At 34.9% G+C, this 26578-nt stretch overlaps 1 protein-coding gene across 2 annotated transcripts in view; it reads right to left on the bottom strand.

Annotated features, from left to right (window-relative positions):
- EFCAB7 (EF-hand calcium binding domain 7) overlaps positions 1-26578 on the bottom strand; it is a 48552-nt gene that overhangs the window by 12448 nt on the left and 9526 nt on the right. For both annotated transcript variants that reach the window (XM_030325875.1, XM_030325877.1), the window contains exons 6-10: positions 26298-26419; positions 10057-10198; positions 5319-5428; positions 2857-3014; positions 2063-2196 (exon numbers count right to left, since the gene is read on the bottom strand). In XM_030325875.1, the coding sequence (XP_030181735.1) occupies positions 2063-2196; positions 2857-3014; positions 5319-5428; positions 10057-10198; positions 26298-26419 (666 nt within the window). The remainder of the gene's footprint in view (positions 1-2062; positions 2197-2856; positions 3015-5318; positions 5429-10056; positions 10199-26297; positions 26420-26578) is intronic.

Here is a 26578-nt window from a genome sequence, read left to right as displayed (position 1 = left end):
ACAAAAAGAGGAAATCTAAATACACACTGCTAAGTGAAAGAAGCCAGTCTGAAACAACTATCTACTGCAAGATATCCAACAATATAATACTCTGGAAGAGGCAAAACTATAGAGACAGTAAAAAGATCAGTGGTTGCCAGGGGTTTGAAGGGACGAATAGATAGATGAATAGGTAGAGCACAAGGGATTTTGAGGGCAATGAAATTATTCTGTATAATACTGTAAGGGCAGGTATATGGCATTATGTATTTGTCAAAATCCAGAGAACTGTACAGCACAATATAACCCTAATATAAGCTATGGATTTTACTTAATAAAAATGCACCAGCATTGGTTCACCAATTTTAACAAATGTATCATACTAATGCAAGATGTCAGAAAATAGGAGAAATTGGTAGAGGGGAGGAGAAAATCTATTCATACTTTACTGTAAACCTAAAACTGCTCTAAAAATAAAATATATTAATAAAAAATGAAAAAATTAAGGCACTTTAAGTATAAAAAAGTTTATTAAAATGATCTTACAAGTAGATAAAACATTTTCTTATTATCAAGGAGAAAGTTGCATAAAATTAGTATTATGTATGACTATAAAAATAAAAACTTCAGAACCTAAAAGGCCTGATTCTTTGCAGTATTACTGATGTTGGTGAAGGGGACATTCTCCCTTCAAATCATTTTTTAAGTCAACCATTCTTGGGGATTTTTTTGTAGCAGGGTATTCAAGGTTCTGGAGTCTAACTGCTTGGGTGTAAAACTCAGCTGTGAAATTTTCTTGGTATATAACATTGATCAAGTGACTTACCCTCTTTGATTCTGTTTCCTTATTTGTAAATTGAGGATAACAATAGTACATACCTCAGAGAGTTGCTGTATAGACTGCTTCCAACTGACATGTGGTAAATTCTCAAAAAATGTTAACTATCAATTCTACCAATTAAATTATCAAACTAAAATTTTATTTATCAAAAACTTTGCCATAAAAAAGTCTTATTATGATTCATTCTTATTGAATATGTTTTAGTGCCACAATAAAGAATCAAAAGATTGTATTCTTAATGTTATAAGATGATTATATCTTCCTAAGAATAATATTCTGTATATTACAAATCTTCTTATTTGAAGTTTAATAGTATAAATCAATATTCATTTCTTGTTGCTGAGTATACCATATATAAAGTTTATATAGTATATCTCTTTCATTTAAAAATAGATACATTTTTGAAAACCTTTGTATTAATATTTCTACCTTACTTGCTGTTTAGATAAACAGATTTATCAAACTCCCACCTGGCTCACTGACTTTGCCAAGCTTAGACCATTTTAAGAACCAAAGGAGTAGGACACATTTCTACCCCAGTGACAGCAATATGTGAGTTAATTTGTTTCCTGACTGCATTTTGGCCTTATTCTGTGATCTATAGTTGGCTATGGCTTTTGGTTTTCCCCTTTGATCTTTTAGTCCTTGGCTTAAGTACATAAGCCCTACCATCTTCCCAAACTCCTCCTAAGAGACAACAGAAATTGTCTCCTTCTCAATAGTTTCCTTTGCCAATCATGATGTTTTTGGTTTCCATACCACCATGGATGTGCTTTCATAATTCAACTCAAATACAAAACAAAACAAAACAAAAAAACAACTAAAGAATTCTTAACATGTATAAAGAACTTGCTGGAAACTGCTTAATTTTTAGTCAAACGTTAGCCTATTAGCTCTTTGCTGCCCTCTCCTGGGCACAGTTTGGGGCTCTTGACCATTTCCATTTCATTAGTATCAAGAGCTGAGACAAAGTTTTTTCCATTCTAAGATCCAAAGAACATAGGCTAAAAATGAAGTGACATTTAAGTAATTCATATTTTCTTTTAACTTGAATACTATACCAACTATAAATTTAAGGAAAATAAATATTTACATTTGTATGATCTATAAACAATGCTACTACTTTTTCACTGTCCTAACTGCTATAATAATATTCTATAGAGAAGTCTGACATTTTACTTCTTAAAAATGAAAGGGTGCTGTTTTTTTTATATATGCATTAAGGAGAAGAAAAGTGCTTACCTCGGCAGACAGCCCAAGCATCTTCATCACATTTCTCACCGCTTGTTCTCAATTCAAAAAAATTATATTCTTCAAGGCTAAGAAGACCATTTCCATCCAAATCAATTACTTCAAATATATCTGATAAAGTTGACCTAAAATTATAAATAGAAAATTATTTGTCTCCATGGCAACTGGACTGAATGTTTCTATGAGGACAACTTTCAAGAGGAAGTAATCTGAAGACATTAACAATTTTTTGAACTTAATATATCCAAATATATTTTTTAGTCAGTCTGAAACAAACAAGCTTCTAAAACAACCACAGTATCTCAACACATAGTAGTAATTCAATGAATGGTAATTCCATCATTCTTTTTTCCTTTCTCCAATCTACTTTCTTCTTCCTATTCTACCAGATATTATTGTATATATCTAGGGTATAAGAGAACTACCTAAGTATTTAGATTTCATATTTGACCGTTATCTAAGTTAATGGTGCCACTGGCAGTATCTATTTCTAACGAAGTGTCTAATCAGGTAGAAATCTGTAAATGTGTGACTCTAGTTGACTTGCCAAATGTTTGGAACTCAGAAATGAGTGGCAATCCCAGACTCATGAACGGAAAATCACTTTCAGATGCCTAGGGAATGAGTTGAATTATTGAATTAGGATCTGCAGGTGGGTCTGGCAGCTGGCCAAAGGAAAGGATGGAAGACAGGCTATTGATCTATAATTTTACAGTTCTAACCTTAACAAACTAGATTTTACAGTTCTAGATTTTACCGTTCTAACCTTAATAAACAAAACTTACCTAAATTCCTTTGTAAGAAATAATTCCCCTGTTTCATCTCTATATACAAGTTGGGCTTCTTCAGTTACTGGTTTTATTTCTTTCCTCAGCCTACAGCCAGTTGTAGAAGGAATTAACCAGTAAATTCCAGGTCCTAGTTCACCAGTCCACCCAAACACCTTTTCTCAAAAGAATTAAAAAACAATAACCAACATGAGTTTTAATGACTTTTCATCTTTCTTCTGAAAGGGAAGTTTTAGAAGCAATTTATCCATTTTCACCAACTCTATTATGCGTCTATCAATCTTTTACAGGCTTCAAAATCTGGTTATTAATGGAAGTCCTGGCACAAGACCATTAGATGTAGTTCTTAGTATATTTTAAAAACAAATGCCTAAAACTGTAACAGGTAAAAAGTTATATAACTTCTAAAGCTTTCCCAATAATCTTCAAAAATGTTTGTGATGTAAATATCTTTAACAGGAAGCCAAGAGAGAGATCTTAAAATAATTTTACAATTCCCTAATTTGATTCAAATATAAATACATGATTTGTAAATCAGATTTCAAGAACACAAAGTAAAAAATATATTTCAAGAATTCATTATTTGTAATATTTGTAAGCCGTATTTGTAAGAATCCAATTACGTAGACAGAAGCACTGCAATACTACTATTATTTATGTAATTAATATGGATTATAAAACAAGATGGCAGAATCCCAGATAAACCTACCTTATACAAAATTTCTTTCCATCACAGTATATTTATAATGAGTGACAGGAAATTTGTATAGGAAACATTTTATTCTGTAGTTTCATAAAAGAAAGCATAATGACATCTCTCTATGAATGTTCTAGGTGTTTTATGGAAACAAACAGCCATCTATAAAACCTAGGGGTTATCTCTGTCAAATATATTAAATCTAAGCATTTTCTTGCCGTGTATAAAAGCTAAGCAAACAGCTATTGGCCCTTCAGCACAGAATAGCCCTAGGGAATTCTGTCAGGAATTGTGCCCAAAAACTTTCAAAACACAGATGTATTTTAGGTCATCCTGGGGACTCATACACAAAATAAAGTTGTTTTTCTGAATTCTGGGTTCAGTCCTATTTCTGCCCTCACAAGTCAGAGGAACCATAATCATCCTAAAGTGACCATACCATGTTCTATTTTGCTACAAGAAGCAACCCAATAAAACTAGGGTCATTGAAGACTAAAGATTGACAAATCCCTCCTTGGGAAACCATAATCTTGTAAAATGGCCAGATGTAGTCTGGTACCCAGAAGTGAAAAGCAGTTCTTGCTGCTTCCTAATACATGTTATCCCATGAACTTCCCTTATCTCCACATATAACCTTGAATTTCCACTGTGGATGGCAAATGGAAAGTCTTTCATGCACACAAAACTCTTCTTAAAGAAAATAATTGTGAAACTAAAACTAAAAATCCTTTGCAAATATGACATATTACAGAAAAACAGAAGCCAATATAGTAAAAAGGTAAATAGAAACTCATTCAAACTTTACTACAGGCTTGCTATGTACTAACATTTTTATACATGCAGTGTCATAAGAAAGTAATTTTATCCAATACAAAATGGGAAAAACTATTGCTTTAGACAATACTTTATCTTGAACCTAACTTTGTAGTCAGTTCTGAAGAAGAGTTTCGTCAAAACATTAACGTGTGTCATTTTATTTGTTTCTTGCCTATAACTATTCTTGTCTGTTCAGAAGCCTACAATAAAGACTTTTATATAACATTCCATCAGGGAAATGTTTGTCTGTCATTGGACCTGTATAAAGATTAAATATGATATTGCAGTAAGCCCTTGAATAGTATTATTCCCGTTGTTGTGTAGCAGATGTATTTTGTAGTCCTCATAAAATAAATAGCCACATTTATGTATCTGCCTCACATATTTGGCCTCTGAGTAAATATATAATTAGAAAAGATCAGAACAACCCCATGGGCAACATATAAAATCATTTAAAAGCATTTCTTCAGATCAATCTATTTTTGAACCCTATAATATGAGTCAAGCCTGAGGATAGCAATCTTGAAGTTTTTCTTTTTTGCAGTAGCAATATAAAGTAAGACAAACATCTAAAGCAACTTTTCCAAAGTCTTGAATTGCCTGTATTTAGGGAAAAAAATCCACTGGCATCAATCATTTTAATTGCATATTACAAAAAAAAAAAATGTTCACATGTGAGGCATCTGGGCATTTAGAGAAGAAAGTGAAGTATAATGTCACATAACATATAAGTTACAAAGCTAATCCTCAGCTCTTAGCAATCAAGAGAAAATACATCACAATTAAAAAGACACATGTAATATTCATAGTGCTTAAGTACTGTATATACCCTAATTGGAGGGAAAGATACACAAGTTAAAAACAAATATAGAAAATCTATTATATTCCTCAAACTTGAGTTCATGTCATATTTTCAAATTAAACACTAGGAAATAAATATGTATACTTCTCTATTTCGTAGTTCAGTAAAACACATGAGTTGTAGATTTGCTTGGCTCTCATTTTCCTTAAGAATATACAAGGCAGTATCAATTGATAACCAAGGGGATGGTTTTCCTAAAAACAAACAAACAAACAAAAAACCCCAAACATCTTAAAATAAGCAATTACTACTTACTCTTTCCTATTTAAAAAATAAGTTAGTGGTTTCTTTCCCCTATGGATTTTTTTTAGAAATGCACATCCCATTTTTATATAGAAATATCATAGCATTTGTAACTATATATAGTATCCTTCCTAGAAATATTCTCTATTCACACTTTCTAAAACTCATAACTTTTTTTGAATTGACCAGAAAGCTGAGGTTGCAAGGCAACCAAGTAACCTGATATCCAAGGAAAAACAAACCCTTTCAAGGAGTGATGAGATTCGAGCACTAGCTTACCTGTGGAGAGGCACTGGAGGAAAAGATGTTAGACATCATCTATGTATGTGCTGACATTTCCATAATTTGAAAATTTTTTTAATGTTTATATTTATTTTTGAGACAGAGTGAGACAGCATGAACAGGAGAGGGACAGAGACGGAGACACAGAATCTGAAGTAGGCTCCAGGCTCCGAGCTGTCAGCACAGAGTCCGAGGCAGGGCTCGAACCCACAAACTGCGAGATTATGACCTGAGCTGAAGTCAGATGCTCAACCGACTGAGCCACCCAGGCTCCCCGACAACTCCATAATTTGTATCTCCAACTAGAAACTTTTCTCTGAATGTTAAACTATAATCAACTACCTATTGGACATCTCCATTTGAATTTCTATATCTAAAACTGACCTTCCCCAATTCCTTAAAAAAACCTGTCCATCTATGTTCTTCTCTATCTCAGTCTCAGTTTATAGTAATTCATCCTTGCAGTTGCCATGCCAAAAAGCTTGAAGTCACCTTTAACTTTTTTCTTCTCTCACATATCATAACCAATCTTCAGGAAATTGTATGGTTTAACCTTCAAAATATATCCAGGATCTTTATTTTCTTTATTATTATTATTATTATTTAATATATGAAATTTATTGTCAAATTGGTTTCCATACAACACCCAGTGCTCATCCCAAAAGATGCCCTCTTCAATACCCATCACCCACCCCCCCCACCCCCCATCAGCCCTCAGTTTGTTCTCAGTTTTTAAGAGTCTCTTATGCTTTGGCTGTCTCCCACTTTAACCTCTCTCTCTTTTTTTTTTTTTTTTTCCCTTCCCCTCCCCCATAGGTTCCTGTTAAGTTTCTCAGGATCCACATAAGAGTGAAACCATGTGGTATCTGTCTTTCTCTGTATGGCTTATTTCACTTAGCATAACACTCTCTAGTTCCATCCACGTTGCTATAAAGGGCCACATTTCATTCTTTCTCATTGCCACGTAGTACTCCATTGTGTTATGTCTACATTCCTGGTTCAAAGTATCATCAGTTCCCTCCTAGAACTCTTCTTTCTCTTGGGTACCCTTCAATCTGTTTTCAATATAGCAACCTGACTGCTCTTGTTAAAATAGGTCAGATTATGTCCTGTTTCTACTCAAAATTCTCTCATGGAGTTGAGAGTTGGAATAGTATTGCTCCCACCCTAACAATAAAAAGTACGTGAACTAGAGAATTCTGATTTTTTCTTGAACCCATCAGCGCTAAGGTCCCAGGGCAACCAAGTAGCCTGAAATCCAAGGAAAGGCAAACTCTTCTAAGGAGAGATGAGATGCAATCATTGGCTTATCTGTGGTATAGCACACACGACAAAATGTCAGGTACCATACAAGTAAGCGGAAGAAGAGGGAGAGCAGAAGAAGTATTTGAAGAATAAAGATGGAAATTTTCCTAAAAACAATGAAAGACAATAAGCCAAAAATCCAAGCAGGATAATTACAAACCAACCAACCCCACAATAACGGCATCAAAAAGAAAAACAAAATCACCTAGACAATACTAAAATCATTGTAAATTAAAGATATGGAGAAAATTGTGAGGGCAGCCATGGGAAAAATCCTCCTAAGATTCTGCATTTTTCTCAGAGTAAAAGCCCAAGTCTTCATTATGGCCAAAACAAACAAATAAAAGCAACTCTACCTGATTTTGTCCTGGTTCCTCCCTGTCCTCCATCTCCTACTTTGTTCTAGCCATTCTAGTCACCTTGCTATTCTTCTAACATCAGGCACACTCTTACCTCGGAGCCTCTGACAGAGAAGTCCCTCTATGTGGAATGCTCTGCCACCTGCACTCTTCACCACTCTCCACTCATCCCCTCCACCAGCCCTATATCTACAAAGCTTACTCCTCTGCCTTCTGTGGAAGACAGCAGAAATGGCTGCTCTGTACCCACAGCCCATTGCAATGTGAATCTGCTCCTCCATCATGAGATCAAGTCTATTTCTCTATCTTATAAATCTAGACTTGCCTTGTTACTTGCTGTGAACAACAGAATGTAACAGAAGTAATGTGCCAGTTCTGATTCCAAGCCTTAGGAAACCGTAGGTGCTTCTGCTCCTTCCTTCAGATCCCTATTACACCAAGAGAACAAGCCCAGGCTAACTCACTAGAACGTAAGAGACTATATGAGGCAGACTCAAGTCGTCCCAGCTGAGACCTCATATAGAGGACAGAGCCCAGCCAAGACCAGTAAAGCCAGCTATGAGCTAACCAACAGTTGATCACAGATGCATAAGTAAATCCTACAGAGAAAAGCAAAGCCCAGCTCAAACAAAAATAACTATCCAGTAAACCTGCTTATGAGTGAACAGTTGTTTAATTGTTTCCAGCCACTGTGGGTTTTGGGGTAATTTGTTATGTAGCAGTTGATAACTGATATACCTCTTTCAAAGTCTTTGCTCAAATGTCAACTTCTTAATGAAGCATACACTAACCACTCCATTTCAATGGCGACTCATATTCCCTCAGCATTCACAATGCCCTATCCCTCTGTATTTTTCCCATAGCACTTATCACTTACTAACATACCACATCATTTACTATTTATTATGTTTATTATTTATTGTTTCCCTCACTAGAATGTAAGTTCATAAGGGTAAGGATTTTTGTCTTTTTTGTACTCTGATGTATCCTAAGCACCGAAAATGATACTTGATATATAAGGCCCTCAATGAATATTTGATAAATATGTGAATAAAGGATCTTCTTAAGAATATGGAGAATTAACATCTGCATTGAATATGTAGGCCAATCTTGATACCTATATCTGAAAAAATGATCACTGTAATTGTCATTTAAAAGTACCAACCACCATTGGAGCACCTGGGTGGCTCAGCTGGTTAAGCATCCAACTCTTGTCAGCTCAGGTCATGATCTTGCAGTTCATGGGTTTGAGCCCCAGGTCGGGCTCCACACTGACAGTGCAAAGCCTGCTTGGGATTCTCTCTCTCTCTCTCTCTCTCTCTCTCTCTCCCTCTCCCTCTCCCTCTCCCTCTCCCTCTCCCTCTCTCTCTTTCCCTTCCTCCCTCCCTCTCTCCCTCCTTCCCTTCCCTCCTCAGTCTCACACTCCCCTCTCAAAATAAATAAAAAGTATCAACCACCAAATGTTGTAAGAATTTCACAAGATATACAGTTAAAACTTTTAGAATCTCTACTTTAGGAGGCAAGAAGAATGGAGCAGGGAAGAATCCTCTAGTAATAAAACAAACATTTTCTTATTATGTAAAAATAATTTTAAAATTGATACTTAGAACAACCAACATTAAAAAGATTTCTAGGGATGGGGCGCCTAGGTGGCTTGGTCGGTTGAGCGTCAGACTTCAGCTCAGGTCATGATCTCACAGTTTGTGGGTTCGAGCCCCGCGTCGGGCTCTGTGCTGACAGCTCAGAGCCTGGAGCCTGCTTCAGATTCTGTGTCTCCCTCTGTCTCTGCCCCTCCCCTGCTCACTCTCTGTCTCTGTCTCAAAAATAAATAAAATAAACATTAAAAACAAACAAAAAGATTTCTAGGGAAAGCACCCTTAAAGACATTTTCACTAATTAAAAATTAAATAATAACCATTTTATTTTTTTATTAAAATATTTTTTAAGTTTATTTACTTATTTTGAGAAAGAGAGAGCACGAGTGGGGTAGGGGCAGAGATAGAGGGAGAGACAATTCTGACAGTGCAGAGCCCAAAGCAGGGCTCGAACTCACAAACTGTGTGAGATCATGACCTGAGCCGAGATCAGACTGAGCCACTCAGGCGCCCCAATAATAACCATTTTAGACACTAAGAAATTAATTTGTATCTAGCATTTATATACAGAAAAGGAACATTACCAGGAATGTAAAGATTATTAATAACTATTGTTTAAGTCATAGGACATAGGACTTTGGAGATATTCAAAATTATTTGCAGTTCACATTGCCCCAAATTATGTTCCTACAGAACTTCTCTTAAACTTATTAATTTTAAAAATGGACAAATGGAAAAGCTAAAAATTAATTAGTAAACAAAATGTTAATTCTATATCAAGAAGAAACCAGGATACACTTTGTTCTTGTTTTTAAAGGAATTAAAATAAAACTTGCTTTAAACATACACAAAAACCAACATACTTGCTTTGTAAAATATGATAACACAAAGTATAAACTAATGCTTTCTTTCTTTACTGTATGTAACCATGTTTGTTAGGTAGATTATTTTCTTCACTAAGACTACCAAATATGTAAGTTATTTTCAAAGAGGGCATAATTCGATATTTTAAAAAATACACAAAAAAATTAAACTTGCCTTCAACTTGACTCAGGTTTAGTGGTTTAATTGTAAGATAAACCATGGATCTCTGAGCTATCTGCATCCTATATTGATGACTAATGATTTCACCATCTTCTTCTAAAAAAAAGCAACCTTTTGACTGTACACATTGCCACTCCTGAAATGAAGGAAAAAAATTTTTTTCAAACATTTATTAAATGTTTCCAGCATGTAGAGTAATAAAGAGAAACCTAAGGAAGATATAAAGGAAATGTCAAATAAAGCCACTTACCTCCAGGAATTTGCGACATAAAAACAACAACAACAACAACAAAAACAAACAAACAAACAAAACCCAACCAACCAACCAACAAACAAACCAGTCAGGACACAATTCAATTATAATTGACAGTAGTAAATTTTTACAACAAAAAATAATTATATGTGCAAAATAGTAACCCTAGTTCCTAATAGTAACTGGCACATTGTTGGTACTCTATTAATATCTGACCAATGAGGGGAGGTAGACATCAATATAAACTGTATCTTGAAAGATAAGTGTAATTTAGATAATGAAAAGTTAGGAAAAGACATAATGGAAAGAAGAAATAAGAAAAAATAAAGTTTGTGAGAATGGGAGAAGCAGTGAAACAAAGTAACAAATAAATATGCTGCTGCAATAACTAGGGCAGGATTAGTGCTTGCAACATAGTAAAAATGACTAAGTAAGGACTCCTAAAACTGATGCTGAAAGGAAAAGTGATGACTTTGTATTTAAAAGGTAAAGAATGTGACAACCAAAATAACAGTTTCAAGTCCAGGCAACTAAAAGAACACTGAATAAATTTTACAGCCATAGCACAATGCTGATAAACATCAGTTTTGCGAAAAACTTTTCTGTACAATTGTTTCTGCTATCTCCTGGTTAGCCAAATTCCTTCTTGTCCAAACTAACAGGTCTAAATGGGATCTCTTAACTAGAGTTAAATACAACTCGAAGATGACACCTTATGGAGAAAGTAGAAAATTCTCTATTGAACATACGAGAAATTGTGCCATTGCCACAAATGTGTACAAAAATCTTCTTCACTTGATCATTAGTGGGCTTGCCTACCTATAATGTAAAACATATTTCTGCTCTACCCATATGTATAAGTTTTTGAAATGACTTTATAAAAGATAATTTTGAAAAATTATCTGTAAGAATGGTTAGATAATAAGCTCAAGGCCTTAATAATATTAAGATAACCACTAAAAAGGTATACGTTAGCTGTTAACAATAACATAAAAAATACTATAAATTCATTATAGAAAAGTCTAATATGGTACTAAAAAGGTGAGAACAAACATAATTTCTATTGAGGTTGATTTCTCATTCACTTTTTTTAAAGGCTACATTATCCTAACATGTATTTACACATCATTTTTCTATTACATAAATGATAATTATTTTCATATTTTATATTATTTTATAGCACCAAAATACATTTAAAATTAGAAATTTAAGAATACAGAAAAAATCCCCATAATTCTACCACCCTAGTTTGATTTCTATATAATCATTCCTAATACCACCCTTACATAAAAACCTATGTTTTACATTCTAATTAACATTATTCTATGTTGTGTCTTCTCCATGTAATGTTACATCCAAAATATTTTGCTACTGAAAAATAAGAACAAAACTGGAGGAATTACATGTCCTGACCTCAAAACTCAATAGAAAGCTACCGTAATCAAAATGGTGTGATATTGGCAAAAAGACAAATATATAGATGAATGGAATAGAACAGACAGCTCACAAATAAACTCTCACATATATATGGCCAAGTAATTTTCAATAAGGATGCTAAGACCATTCAATGGGAAAAAGGACAATCTTTTCAACAAATGAAGCTAAGAAACGTGGATATCCAAGTGCAAAATAATTAATTTGAACTCTTCTCTTATACCATACACAAATTAACACAAAATGGATCAAAGACCTAAATGTAAGTACTAAAACTACAAAACTCTAAGAAAAAAACATAGTGGAAAAGCTTCATGACAATGGATTTGGCAATGATTTCTTGGATATGACATCAAAAACACAGGTCACAAAAGAAAATATAGACAAACTGGACTTCATTAAAATTAAAAACCTTTGTGCATCAAAGAACACTATCAATATAGTGAAAAAGGCTCACAGAATGGGAGAAAATATTTGCAAATCATACATTTGAAAATGAACTAATATCTAGAATATATTAAAAACTCTTACAACTCAACAACAAGCCCCCCCCAAATTAAAAATGGTCATAAGGGGATACCTGAGTGGCTTAGTCAGTTAAATGCCTGACTCCTGATTTCAGCTCAGGTCAGGATCTCACACGGTTCATGAAATCGAGCCCCGAATCATTGGGCTCTGCACTGCCACGAGGAGCCTGCTTGGGATTCTCCCCTCGCCCATCTCAAAATAAATAAATATTTTTTTAAAAAATGGTCCTAAGACTTGAATAGACATTTCTCCAAAGAAGATACACAAGTGGCTAATAAGCACATGAAAAGATGCTTAACATCACATCATTAGGGAAATGCAAATAAGAACCACAGTGAGATACTACTTCATACCCACTAGGATGGCTATTAAATAAAAACAAAAACAAAACCCCCAAAATACATAAAATAACAAGTGCTGACAACGATGTGGAGAAATTGAAACCCTTGTGCATTGCTGGCAGGAATATAAAATGTGATGCTACTATGGAAAAGTTTGTTAGTTCCACCAAAAATTAAACACAGAATTACTGTATGATCCAGCAATTCCATTTCTGGGCATATAGTGAGAGCAGAGACTCAAACAGATATTTGTACACCCATCTTTATGGCAGCATTATTCACAATAGCCAAATGGTGGAAAGAATCCAAGTGTCCATTGGTGGATGAATGGGTAAACAAAATGTGGAATATGCATACAATGGAATATTATTCAGGCTTAAAAGGGACTAAAATTCTAACAGATGCTGCAGATATAAACCTTGAAGACATTATGCTAAGTGAAATAAGCCAGACACAAAAGGACAAATATTGCATGATTTCACTTAAATGAAGAACCTAGATTAAATTCAGAGAAAGAAAGTAGAACAGAGTTTGCCATGAGTGGAAAGAGGAGGAAATGAGGAGTCATTGCTTAATGGGTAAAGAGATTTAGTTGGGCATCACAAAAGCTAAATATGAAAGACCCACAGTTAATACCATCCTCAATGGGGAAAAACTGAGAGCTTTCCCCCTAAAGTCAGGAACACAGCAGGGATGTCCACTTTCACCACTGTTGTTCACCATAGTACTGGAAATCCTAGCCTCAGCAATCAGACAACAACAACAACAAATAAAAGGCATAGGGGTGGCTGGGTGGCTCAGTCAGTTAAGCATCCAACTTTGGCTCAGGTCATGATCTCATGGCTTGTGAGTCCAAGCCCCACATCGGGCTCTGTGCTGATAGCTCAGAGCCTGGAGTCTGCTTCAGATTCTGTGTCTCCCTCTGTCTCTGCCCCTCCCCTGCTCACATTCTGTCTCTCTCTCAAAATAAATAAACATTAAATTTTTTAAAAAAGAAAAAGAAATAAAAGACATACATTTGGCAAGGAAGAAGTCAAACTTTCACTCTTTGCAGATGACATGATACTCTACGTGGAAAACCCAAAAGACTCCATGAAAAAACTGCTAGAACTGATACATGAATTCAGCAAAGTTGCAGGATATAAACTCAATGTACAGAAATCAGTTGCATTTCTATACACCAGTAATGAAGCAGCAGAAATGCAAATCAAGGAATCGATCCCATTTACAATTGCACTAAAAACCATAAGATACCTAAAAATAACCTAACCAAGAAGGTAAAAGATCCACATGCTGAAAACTATAGAAAGCTTATGAAAGAAACTGAAGACACAAAGAAGTGGAAAAACATTCCATGCTCATGGAATGGAAGAACAAATATTGTTAAAATGTCTATACTACCTAAAGAAATCTACATATTCAGTGCAATCCCTATCAAAATAACACCAGCATTCTTCACAGAGCTAGAACAATTCTATAATTTGTATGAAACCACAAAAGACCCCGAATAGCCAAAGTAATGTTGAAAAAGAAAACCAAAGCAGGAGGCATCACAATTCCAGATTTCAAGCTGTATTACAAAGCTGTAATCATGAAAACACTATGGTACTGGCATAAAAACAGACACATGGATCAGTGGAAGAGAATAGAGAACCTGGAAAGGGACCCACAAATGTATGGCCAACTAATCTTCGACAAAACAGGAAAGAATATCCAATGAAAAAACGACAGTCTCTTCAGCAAACAGTGTTGGGAAAACTCGATGGCAACATACAGAAGAATGAACCTGGACCACTTTCTTATACCATACACAAAAATAAACTCAAAATGGATGAAAGACCTAAAAATAAGATAGGAAATCATCAAAATCCTAGAGGAGAAAACAGGCAACAACCTCTTTGACCTCAGCTGCAGCAATTTTTTGCTCAACATATCTACAAAGGCAAGGAAACTAAAAGCAAAAATGAACTATTGGGACCTCATCAAGATTAAAAGCTTCTGCACTGCAAAGGAAACAATCAACAAAAGGCAACCAACGAAATGGGAGAAGATATTTGCAAACGACATATCAGATAAAGGGTTAGTATCCAAAATCTATAAAGAACTTATCAAACTCAACACCCAAAAAACAAATAATCCAGTAAAGAAATGGGATAAAGACATAAACAGACACTTTTCCAAAGAAGACATCCAGATGGCTAAAAGATACATGAAAACATGCTCAGTATCACTCATCATCAGGGAAATACAAATCAAAACCACAATGAGATACCACCTCACACCTATCAGAATGGCTAAAATTAACCGAGCAAACAACAGATGTAGGATGCAGAGGATGCAGAGAAAAGGGAGCACTTTTCCACTGTTGGTGGGAATGAACACTGGTGCAGTTACTACGGAAAATAGTGTGGAGTTTCCTCAAAATATTAAAAATAGAACTACCCTACAATCCAGCAATTGCACTACCAGGTATTTATAAAAAGGATACAAGAATGCTGATTCGAAGGAGTACATGCACCCCAATGTTTACAGCAGCACTACTGATAATAGCCAAATTATGGAAAGAGCCCAAAGTCCATCAAAGGATGAATGGATAAAGAAGATGTGCTATACATATACAATGGAATATTACTCAGCAATCAAAAAGAATGAAATCTTGCCATTTGCAACAACATGGATGGAACTAGAGTGTATTATGCTAAGTAAAATAAGTCAGTCAAAAGAAAGACAAATATCCTATTATTTTACTCATATGTGTAATTTAAGAAACAAAACAGATGAACATAGAGGAAAGGAAGGAAAAATAAGATAAAAACAGAGAGGGAAGCAAACCACAGAGACTCTTAAATACAGAAAACAAACTGAGGGTTGCTAGAGGGGAGGTGGGTAGGAGATGTGCTAAATGGTGATGGGCATTAAGGAGGGCACTTGTTGGGATGAGCGCTGGGTCTAATATGTAAAGTGATGGATCACTAAATTCTACTCCTGAAACCAATACTACACTGTATGTTAACTAACGTGGATTTAAGTAAGCTTAAAAAAAAAAAAAGATTTAGTTGAGGATGATGAAAAGTTCTGGATATGGAGAGTGGTGATGGTTGCAAAACCATATGAATGAATCTAATGAACAGAACCATATACTTAAAAATGGCTAAAATGGTAAAATTTATATTATGTATATTTTACCACAAGAAAAAAAGCCATTTTGCTAAGCAATATTCAAGTTTTTTCAATTTAACTGGTTCTATAATTACCCATTGAGTTTGTATACCATTACTTACTTGTTTCTAAAATGTTAGATATTTATGTCATTTCTAATTTCTCATCAGCATAAATAATACTAAAATGAAGACTACTTTGTCTAAATATTTTTCTTTTCATGAATAATATCCTTCAAAAGATCTTCTAGGCCAAAAGTAAGTATATTTTTTTAAATTCATTTTATTTTTTTTAATTTACATCCAAATTAGTTAGCATATAGTGCAACAATGATTTCAGGAGTAGATTCCTTAATGCCCCTTACCCATTTAGCCCATCCCCCCTCCCACAACCCCTCCAGTAACCCTCTGTTTGGTCTCCATATTTAAGAGTCTCTTATGCTTTTGTCCCCCTCCCTGTTTTTATATTTTGTTTCTCTTCCCTTATGTTCATCTATTTTGTCTCTTAAAGTCCTCGTATGAGTGAAGTCATATGATTTTTGTCTTTCTCTGACTAATTTTGCTTAGTATAATACCCTCCACTTCCATCCACGTAGTTGCAAATGGCAAGATTTCATTCTTTTTGATTGCCGAGTAATACTCCATTTACATATATACCACATCTTCTTTATCCATTCATCCATTGGTGGACATTTGGGCTCTTTCCATAATTTGGCTATGGTTGATAGTGCTGCTATAAACATTGGGGTGCATATGTCCCTTCAAAACAGCACACCTGTATCCCGTGGATAAATACCTAGTAGTGCAATTGCTGGGTCATAGGGTAGTTTTATTTTTTAGTTTTTTGAGGGACCTCCATACTGTTTTCCAGAGTGGCTGCACCAGCTTGCATTCCCACCAACAATGCAAAAGAGATCCTCTTTCTCCTCACCAACATCTGTTGTTACCTGAGTTGTTAATGTTAGCCATTCTGACAGGTGTAAGGTGGTATCTCATTGTGGTTTTGATTTGTAATTCCCTGATGATGAGTGATGTTGGGCATTTTTTCATGTGTCGGTTGGCCATCTGGATGTCTTCTTTGGAGGTCTATTCATGTCTTTTGCCCATTTCTTCACTGGATGATTTGTTTTTTGGGTGTTGAGTTTGATAAGTTCTCTATCGATTTTGGATACTAATCCTTTATCTGATATGTTGTTTGCAAATATCTTTTCCCATTCCATCAGCTGCCTTTTAGTTTTGCTCAGTATCCTTCGCTGTTTCCTTCGCTGTGCAGCTTTTTATTTTGATTGAGGTTCCAGTAGTTCATTTTTGCTTTTGTTTCCCTTGCCTCCAGAGATGTGTTGAGTAAGAAGTTGCTGCGGCCAAGATTGCTTGCTTTCTCCTCAAGGATTTTGATGGCTTCCTGTCTTACATTTAGGTCTTTCATCCATTTTGAGTTTATTTTTGTGTATCGTGTAAGAAAGGGTCCAGGTTCATTTTTCTGCATGCAGCTGTCCAGTTTTCCCAGCACCACTTGCTGAAGAGACTGTCTTTATTCCATTGGATATTCTTTCCTGCTTTGTCAAAGATTAGTTGGCCATATGTTTGTGGGTCCATTTCTGGGTTTTCTATTCTGTTCCATTGATCTGAGTGTCTGTTCTTGTGCCAATACCATACTGTCTTATGATCACCGCTTTGTAGTGTGGCTTGAAGTCCAGGATTGTGATGCCTCCTGCTTTGGTTTTCTTTTTCAAGATTGCTTTGGCTATTCGGGGTCTTTTCTGGTTCCACACAAAAAAGTAAGCATATTTTTAAGGCAGCATGTGTTTCCATGCTGCTTTGTAAAACAGTGATACCAATTTTACAATACCACCAACAATGTATCATGTAATAATTTTTCCACTACCATAACTTGGTCAGCAGTGTTATCATTAGAAAAACTGTGTGGTGGTGGGGAATTATTTCTTTTTCTTTTTTAAAAAAATTTTATTTATTTTTGAGACAGAGAGAGACAGAGCATGAATGGGGGAGAGTCAGAGAGAGAGGGAGACACAGAATCTGAAGCAGGCTCCACGCTCTGAGCTGTCAGCACAGAGCCCGACGCGGGGCTCGAACTCACAGACCATGAGATCATGACCTGAGCCAAAGTCGGGAGCTCAGCTGAATGAGCCACACAGGTGCCCCAAGGGAATGATTTCTTAAGCAATGTGTGGGTACATAATATTATAGTGTTCCACAATTTTTGTCTATATACAGTATTGCATTGATTTTTGTGTCAATTTATATTAAGGCAATAAAAACAATGTAATAATTAAATGGTACAGTAATAACTTTTGCATCAATTTTAATTTTTCTGATTATTAGCAAGGTTGAACTTTTTCCCATGTGTTTATTATTTTTGTCTCTTTTTGTGGGAACTGCCTATTCATCTATTTTTGTAGCTCTATCATCAACTTGGTATTTTTGTTACATATTTTAATAAATTGTTTTGACTGTTTTAGATATTGACTACACTTTGTAAGTTTTGATGTATTTTCTGTTTCCTTTTATTTTCATTTTGGTTAGTTTTCAATTTATGTAAGTTTTCTTTTTTTTTTTAATTTTTTTTAACGTTTATTTATTTTTGAGACAGAGAGAGACAGAGCATGAATGGGGGAGGGTCAGAGAGAGAGGGAGACACAGAATCTGAAACAGGCTCCAGGCTCTGAGTGGTCAGCACAGAGCCCGACGCGGGGCTCGAACTCACGGACCGCGAGATCATGACCTGAGCTGAAGTCAGACACTTAGCCGACTGAGCCACCCAGGCGCCCCTAGTTTTCCATTTTTATATTCATCTTTTCTTTGGAGATTTATTCTTAAACTGAATTTCAAGAAATTACCATTATTGCTGAACTATTACTCAAGCTTTCAGTCATTAATCACATGCACTGTCATACCTTTGGGATATAAAAGATATGTGTATTTTTAATTCTGATAAATTAAAACGTGACCTTAAATTATTAGAATTCATCTTTGTAAAGATATTGCTGATGACAGAAACGAGTCGTTATGTATGACATTTCAACAACATCTCTATGAGGCAATAAGGGATAGATAGATATAAATTAGTCATTTTAATAAACAGATAAACTGAGGTACCCAGAGGTTATACAGAATCAGAATTTCTCAAGGAGTTTGTAGAAATATTAGGTCTAGAGTCTAAGACTTTGGATCAACACTTCTACCATTAAATCATGTTTCCAAAACAAAATATACTCTGGGTACTAAATTCAAAATTTTTATAACTCAATGAAGTTCAAACTGGGGCTTGAGCCAAAAGTTCAAGTTCAACAATTAATGATGAGTAAGAGTATATACAGATTTTCATTTAGCCTCCTTGTAAATCCCTTGGATGGTAATATATTAAGGACTAACAACAGATGCTGACATTACCTCAAAGCCAGCTGGCCTTAATATAATCAACGTGACCTTGGATGGTGACAATTGCTACAGAGAAGAAAGGAAAGAACTCACATGGTATTTAGACAAGCTACACTTTTAGACAGTTTGAGCTAAGATTCTGACATCAAATGGAAAACATGTTTTCCTTTCAATGAACTTTGACTATAGCATTATCAAATGGAACTTCATCTGAAATATTTTATGAATGTTTTTTATAGTCACCCATCTGGAATGGAATGAAATACTCATTTAGAATTATAGAATACTAAAGGTAGAAGAAGTCTGAGGAGCAATCCAGTCCAGATTTCCCTTCTGATTGATGAAAAATAAAGGGATATGCTTGTCACAACTTACGCTGACTGCAGAGCCAGAGCTGGACCTATGTCTCCTAGGTCTCCTTACTTTCTTTCCTAACTGCCAGCTATATTCAAAATTCTGTTCTTTTGCACATTTAAATATCTGCCATGATTTTTTCAAAAGCTAGTAATTAAAGAAAGTTCAGGCTTATGAAATCATTACAATAGACTATGAGAAAGCATTGTCATTTGGAATTATCCATATATTGAAGTGTTAAGATAAACATAATTATTTGGGTTCCTTATTGAAAAAAATGTACATTTCAGTAGCTGGGAAATTTCTTAAATTTGTATTTAATCATGCGTGTAGCAGCCCCCCCCCCCACCTCTGATAAAAGTGTTTAGGGCCACTTGGATGGCTCAGTCAGTTGGGCATCTGACTCTTGACTTTGGCTCAGGTCATGATCCCAGGAGGAGTGAGGTCAAACCCTGCATTGGGCTCTGTGCTGAGCATGAAGCCTGCTTAAGATTCTCTCTCTCCCTCTCCCTCTGCCCCTTCTTCACACAAGCACACACTCTCTCATCTCTCTCTCTTAAAAACAAACCAACCAACAAATAAATAAATTTTTAAAAAGGTGTTTAAACAAATTAAAAACTACAGGCATACCTCAGAGATATTGCAGGTTTGGTTCCAGACCACTGAAATAAAGTGAATATCACAATAAAGCAAGTTGAACAAATTTTTTGGTTTCCTAGTGCATATAAAGTTATGTTTATACTACACTGTAGTCTACTAAGTGTGCAATAGTTATTATGTCTCAAAAACACAATGCATATACCTTAATTAAAAGATACTTTATTGCTAAAAAATGCTAAACATCATTTGAGCTTTTAGCAGGTCATAATTATGGATCACAGATCACCATAACAAATATAATAATAATGAAAAGTTTAAAACACTGCAAGAATTACCAAAATGTGACACAGAGACACAACGTGAGCAAATGCTGTTGAAAAAATGGCAACAACAGGCTTGCCTGACACAGGGTTGCCACAAATCTTCAATTTACAAAAATGCAATTATCTGTGAAGCACAATAAAGTGACATGCAATAAAACGAGGTATGCCTGTAATGCATTTTGCCTGGTACACTGGTAATGAACATAATTTGTAACATTTGGGAAACTCAAAGATGAGAGAATTTTTCCACGTGCTTATTGTATTTCTTGGAGGCAGTGCCACAGTTGACAGGAGATGCCTTTGGCTGGGGAGTGAGTTAACATTATTATCATAAGTCTTTCCTAAATTCCAGTTTTAGAGAAAGTATAGGAAGAGAATTTTTATGTTTCCTTGGAAAGACAGCCAACCTAGATACTACAATACATGGTTAATAAGACTAGAATATGGTGGAACAACAGCTATTACAAAATAGAAGATAAATGTCACATGATTTATATCAACCAAATTTCAAGGTAATAATCAGATTATTTTGAATACTAAGTAAATAACATTATTAGGAGAATTTGTAGCTCTCCTGCTTAAAAGAAAGCACTGAAATTCTTAAGATCTGCCAGAGTTGTTAACAACACAGTGCTTATTCAACCTAATTTTTTTTAAAACAAATAGACTTTCAATCACACAAAGCTTTTTCTCTAGAATCTAGACTAAAATGTTATGAATTAAAAGAAAAAATACTGATAAAGTGAATGGCTCATTCAAATAAATCCGTTTGAAAGGATTATAGACTAAGGTTGACAGTTTGAGTATTATGAGAAAAATGTAAGGATGTTGAGTTTTTAAAAAAATTTCAGAATGACAGAGTAAGAAATTCCATGTGTGATATAGTTTTCTCAACGATATAAAGCAGAAATAAAATAGTAGCTTGTAATTCTTATACAGGGCATAAGGTGGTGCTATATTCTACCAATTCCGGTAAATTCATATAAAAAGAAAAAGAACTGTTAATTCATTTGTCATATACAAATTTTACTTATTTTCATTCGCAATGTATAAGGAAATAATGAAAAGCACAAATTAAAAATAGTTCAGTTGAAAATTCTACTATCAGAAAACTTGAATGTATCAGTAAAGTTACATTTTTCTTGGGACACTGTAGAGAACATAATTTGTTTTGACATATAATTCTATATTATTATTAAAGTTTTAGGTGGGGTAGAATTATTAAACAGTAGATCTAGCATGAACTTGGGCACCTGGGTGGCTCAGTCGGTTAAACATCTGACTTCGGCTCAGGTCATGATCTCACGGTTGGTGGGTTTGAGCCCCGTGTTGGGCTCTGTGCTGACAGCTTAGAGCCTGGAGCCTGCTTTGGATTCTGTGTCTCCTTCTCTCTGCCCCTCCACTGCTCATGTTTTGTCTCTTTCTCTCATAAATGAATAAACATTAAAAAATTAAAAAAAAAAAGATCTAGCATAAATGTAGAGGAGGAACTTATATATCATCATCATCATCACTGTTGTTCTTTAAAGATACCCTATGTCACATACTTATTAGAAAGCTATTTGCTTTTCATTAAGACAAACAGGTTAAAGAGTTAATGAACGTTTTGTTATTAAAGAATTATAAAATGTATATAAAAACAAAAAGTTAAATAGATGATTTATAAAGGAAAAAATTTATATGGATTGCCACCTAATTGACAAGTTGAATTGATCATCATTTTGAAAATATGAGAAACTTTTGTAACAAAATTACTATTTGGAGCCTTCACAAAAATTTAGACAATTAACTTCTACTTTAAGATGTTTGTAGTGTTATATACATAGACATATACAAAACAAATATGTTACACAACATATTCATACACAACAGATACATATCTTATATAACACATGCGTTTTATACCACACATATACTTAAAACACATTCTAATTGGGAGTCTGGATACAGGAAGTATTACATCTCTGTAGTTTACAACTCATGGTTTGGGCTTTCTCTAATTGTAATCATGACTAGCAATTGAAGCTATTCCTCTTTCAAAGAAAAATTCCTGACATTCTTTGCATATTACAAAACCTAAGCAAGCAGAATTCAGTATTAAAAAAAGAAAAGTGATAAAGTACCTAAAAGTGGTCTATAGAAAAGGTCTTATTTTCCTCCTGTAATTCATGTCCTTTACCAATTAATTGTGTGAATGTACAGTTTAAAATCTGGCTTATGCATACATTTCAACAATTTTCTAACTTCTGAAAAGATCTTTTTCCATCCCAATTCCATAATTCTCCACTCCACATGAAACTGAGGGACCCAAACTTGTTTAAAATAGATTTAAAGTATTTGAAGTAACTTATTCTTCTAGTAACTTATTCTATCAATCTCAAAACAAATTATACAATAACCATATTTATAACAAGTACTTCTCAGAGTTGTTGTAAACTTAAATTTATGAAATTTATTTCAAGAATTCAAAGTAGGGGCGCCTGGGTGGCGCAGTCGGTTAAGCGTCCGACTTCGGCCAGGTCACGATCTCGCGCTCCGTGAGTTCGAGCCCCGCGTCAGGCTCTGGGCTGATGGCTCAGAGCCTGGAGCCTGCTTCCATTCTGTGTCTCCCCCTCTCTCTGCCCCTCCCCCGTTCATGCTCTGTCTCTCTCTGTCTCAAAAATAAATAAAAACGTTAAAAAAAAATTAAAAAAAAAAAAAGAATTCAAAGTAAAATGCAAACAAAGAACTGAATCCTGCTGACTAACAGAATTTTTTAAATTCACAGATTTTTTTTTTTTTAATCACTTCAGCTCATCTAAGAAATATCAGATAGTAAACAATAGTGGGCAAAATCAAGATCAGAAATAGGATATTAAAAGTCAGGCAAATAATATGAAGGTAATATGAAGGCCTTGAAGTATTTCCAAACACATAAAATTTTATATGAAAGTCACAGAATTTTAAAATTCAAAGTATGCCATCTTCTTTTAATCATTAAATTCTTCTAGTATCTTTTACCTAATTCCCACTTGTCATCAGCACCATTCCCTGCTTTTGATGTCTTAGGTGCAAAATGTAAGTTGTCTTTTGTTACACAATCACTGTGGCCTATAGACTAATTGTGGCATTGTCTGTTAGATCTGTCCCTTTCTTACCATGTTCAGGTACTACCCTAGGCTTAGCTGTCATCACTTTATATCAGGATATCTCTATCAGCCTTTCAGATAATCTCCCTAAATTGAAGTCTTCATACACAACATACAATAGTAGCATAAGTTCTTAAACTATACTTTCGTCACTTCCTACAGTCATCTATTAGTTCTGTAATAGTATTCATTACACTGTCATTTATTAAAGTGATTACTAGATTCCTGGTACTATGCTATGCACTTAATACACGTGAGATGATTTAAATCTGCTAGGAACACACTAAATATAATTATTCTCAATTTATAGATAAGGAAACTGAGACTCAAAAGGGCTGCTGACTAACTTACCAAGGATCCCACAGTTATTATGTGACAAAAACTAAGATTCAAGCACAGGCTTGTTTCTATCCAAAGCTCTTAATTAGCATCTAAAACAGTGCTTGGCACAGAAATACCACTCAATAAATACTTGCTGAATAAATGAATGAATAAATGAAATACGATGTTATATTACCTTGACATATTGCTAACGGTCCTGTAAATTTTGTGGTTTTTTAATACAACACCTGTATTAAAAAAATTTTTTTTGTAACATTTATTTATTTTTGAGAGACAGAGAGACTCAGAGCATGAGGAGGGGAGGGGCAGAGAGAGAGGAAGGCACAGAATCTGAAGCAGGCTCCAGGCTCTGAGCTGCCAGCACAGAACCGGACGCGGGTCTTGAACCCACCAACTGCGAGATCCTGACCTGAGCCGAGGTCGGTGCTCAACCAACTGAGCCACCCAGGCACCCAACACCTGTATTTTATACTAAGCAAAATGGCTGGTATATATTACCATTTCAGTAAATATTTGTTGAGTTGAACTACATTAAGAAATGGTATTGGGGGGGCGCCTGGGTGGCGCAGTCGGTTAAGCGTCCGACTTCAGCCAGGTCACGATCTCGCGGTCCGTGAGTTCGAGCCCCGCGTCAGGCTCTGGGCTGATGGCTCAGAGCCTGGAGCCTGTTTCCGATTCTGTGTCTCCCTCTCTCTCTGCCCCTCCCCCGTTCATGCTCTGTCTCTCTTTGTCCCCAAAATAAATAAACGTTGAAACAAAAAAAAAAAAAAAAAAGAAATGGTATTGGGGTGCCTGGGTGGCTCAGTTCATTGAACGTCTGACTTGGCTCTGGTCATGATCTCAGAGTTCAGTGAATTCGAGCCCTGCATCGGGCTCTGTGCTGACAGCTCAGAGCCTGGAGCCTGCTTCAGATTCTGTGTCTCCCTCTCTCTCTCTCCCTCCCCTGCTCGCTCTCTATCTCTCTCTCAAAAATAAACATTAAAAAAAAAAGAAATTGTATTGGTGGTGCGCATGGGTGGCTCAGTCGGATGTGTCTGACTCTTGATTTCAGGTTACAATCTCACAGTTTGTGAGCTGGAACCCTTGCATCTATCACTATCAGCACAGAGCCTACTTGGGATTCTCTCTTCCTCTTTCTCTGCCCCTCTCCTACTAGTTGTCTCTCTCTCTCTCCCAAAATAAGTAAATAAACATTGAGAAAGAAAGAAAGAAAGAAAGAAAGAAAGAAAGAAAGAAAGAAAGAAAGAAAGAAAGAAAGAAAAAGAAGGAAAGAAAGAAAGAAAGAGAAAGAAAGAAGGAAGGAAAGAAAGAAAGAAATTGTATTGGTAAGGGCCCAATTAACAGGAGCATGACACTGAGAAAAAGTCTTATTATGGTTTTAATATAATCCATATTAATATTTTTCTCTATATATACTGGCTAAAATTATTTACACTTTTGAATTAGATAAACCACAATTATTTAACTAAGTTAATTTTATTAGCTTTTAATTTAGTTGCAAAATAGAGAAAGCTACCATTGGTAGAAAATAATATTGTTGGAACACTAAATATTGTGTGTGAACATGTTGGACATGCACACCAAATTGCTTAGGGTGTAGAGATTCCTAAACAGTCTGAACAAAATTCCTTGGAGATAATGTTTTAAAATTTTAATATAGAACAAATGTCACTCTCTAGCAATTTAAAGATATAAGGGACTTCAGAGTTCAATAACAAATACAGAGTTGTTATTTGAAACAAAAATGTAGCCCTTGAGAACAATCAGTTCAGTTTTCTAACAGCAGTTATAGTATGTGGTCATAACCATTTTTCCCCCTTTTACAGAGGTCTCTAGGTACACATTTTTAATGTATCCTAGCAGTTTCCAGTTAATGTTTTATATTTCTGTAGCTATTATTTTCTGTTGAAAGAAAACTAGTAAAGGTTGAGTCTAAAAAGGGAAAACAAAGGAAGAAGATCAATATTAACACTCCACAAATATTGACTTAGCAAGGTGACTTTGTTGTCTCTCTCTCATAGGAATTGATATTGAATGAATGATGTATTTATAGGAAATACCTATGGAAAACATGTTAAACAAAACCAAAAAATTGCTATGCAAAGTTCATAATCAGACAATCAATTCATCAAGTTCAAAAATTGAAAAGACATGACTTTCAAATTGAAGATCTTTTAATAATATTCTTATTCATCATTTTTACTTTAAAATCATTAAAACTGGCTTATTGGTAGAAATACTGTAATCCACAGAAAAATCTCAAAGAATTACTTCACAAACTTTATTGGTTCTCTGTAGACACCAAATAGTTATTAATAAACCTAATGTCAAATATTTGCAGAAAAAGTCTTACCTATTAATTTAAAATACTATACCTTTATTGAATTTGGCTCGGTTAACTTTGAGTTTCTGTTACTATTAGCACCCATGGTAATTGTGAAGGAAATAGATGTTTTGAACTTTCTAGTTGTTGCCAGTGAAGAACTCCTGGTATCACCTGTAATAAGTAAGAGTTAATTACTTGGTCTCACATTATCAAAAGTCATCAATAGGAAGTCTGTTTCTTTTTTTTAAATTTTTTTTTTTCAACATTTATTTATTTTTGGGGACAGAGAGAGACAGAGCATGAACGGGGGAGGGGCAGAGAGAGAGGGAG

This window comes from Lynx canadensis, chromosome C1 (assembly GCF_007474595.2).
Source record: "Lynx canadensis isolate LIC74 chromosome C1, mLynCan4.pri.v2, whole genome shotgun sequence".
Classification (NCBI taxonomy): domain Eukaryota; kingdom Metazoa; phylum Chordata; class Mammalia; order Carnivora; family Felidae; genus Lynx; species Lynx canadensis.
Note: the sequence above shows the minus strand (reverse complement) of the source record. Positions and strands in the feature narration are given on the sequence as shown.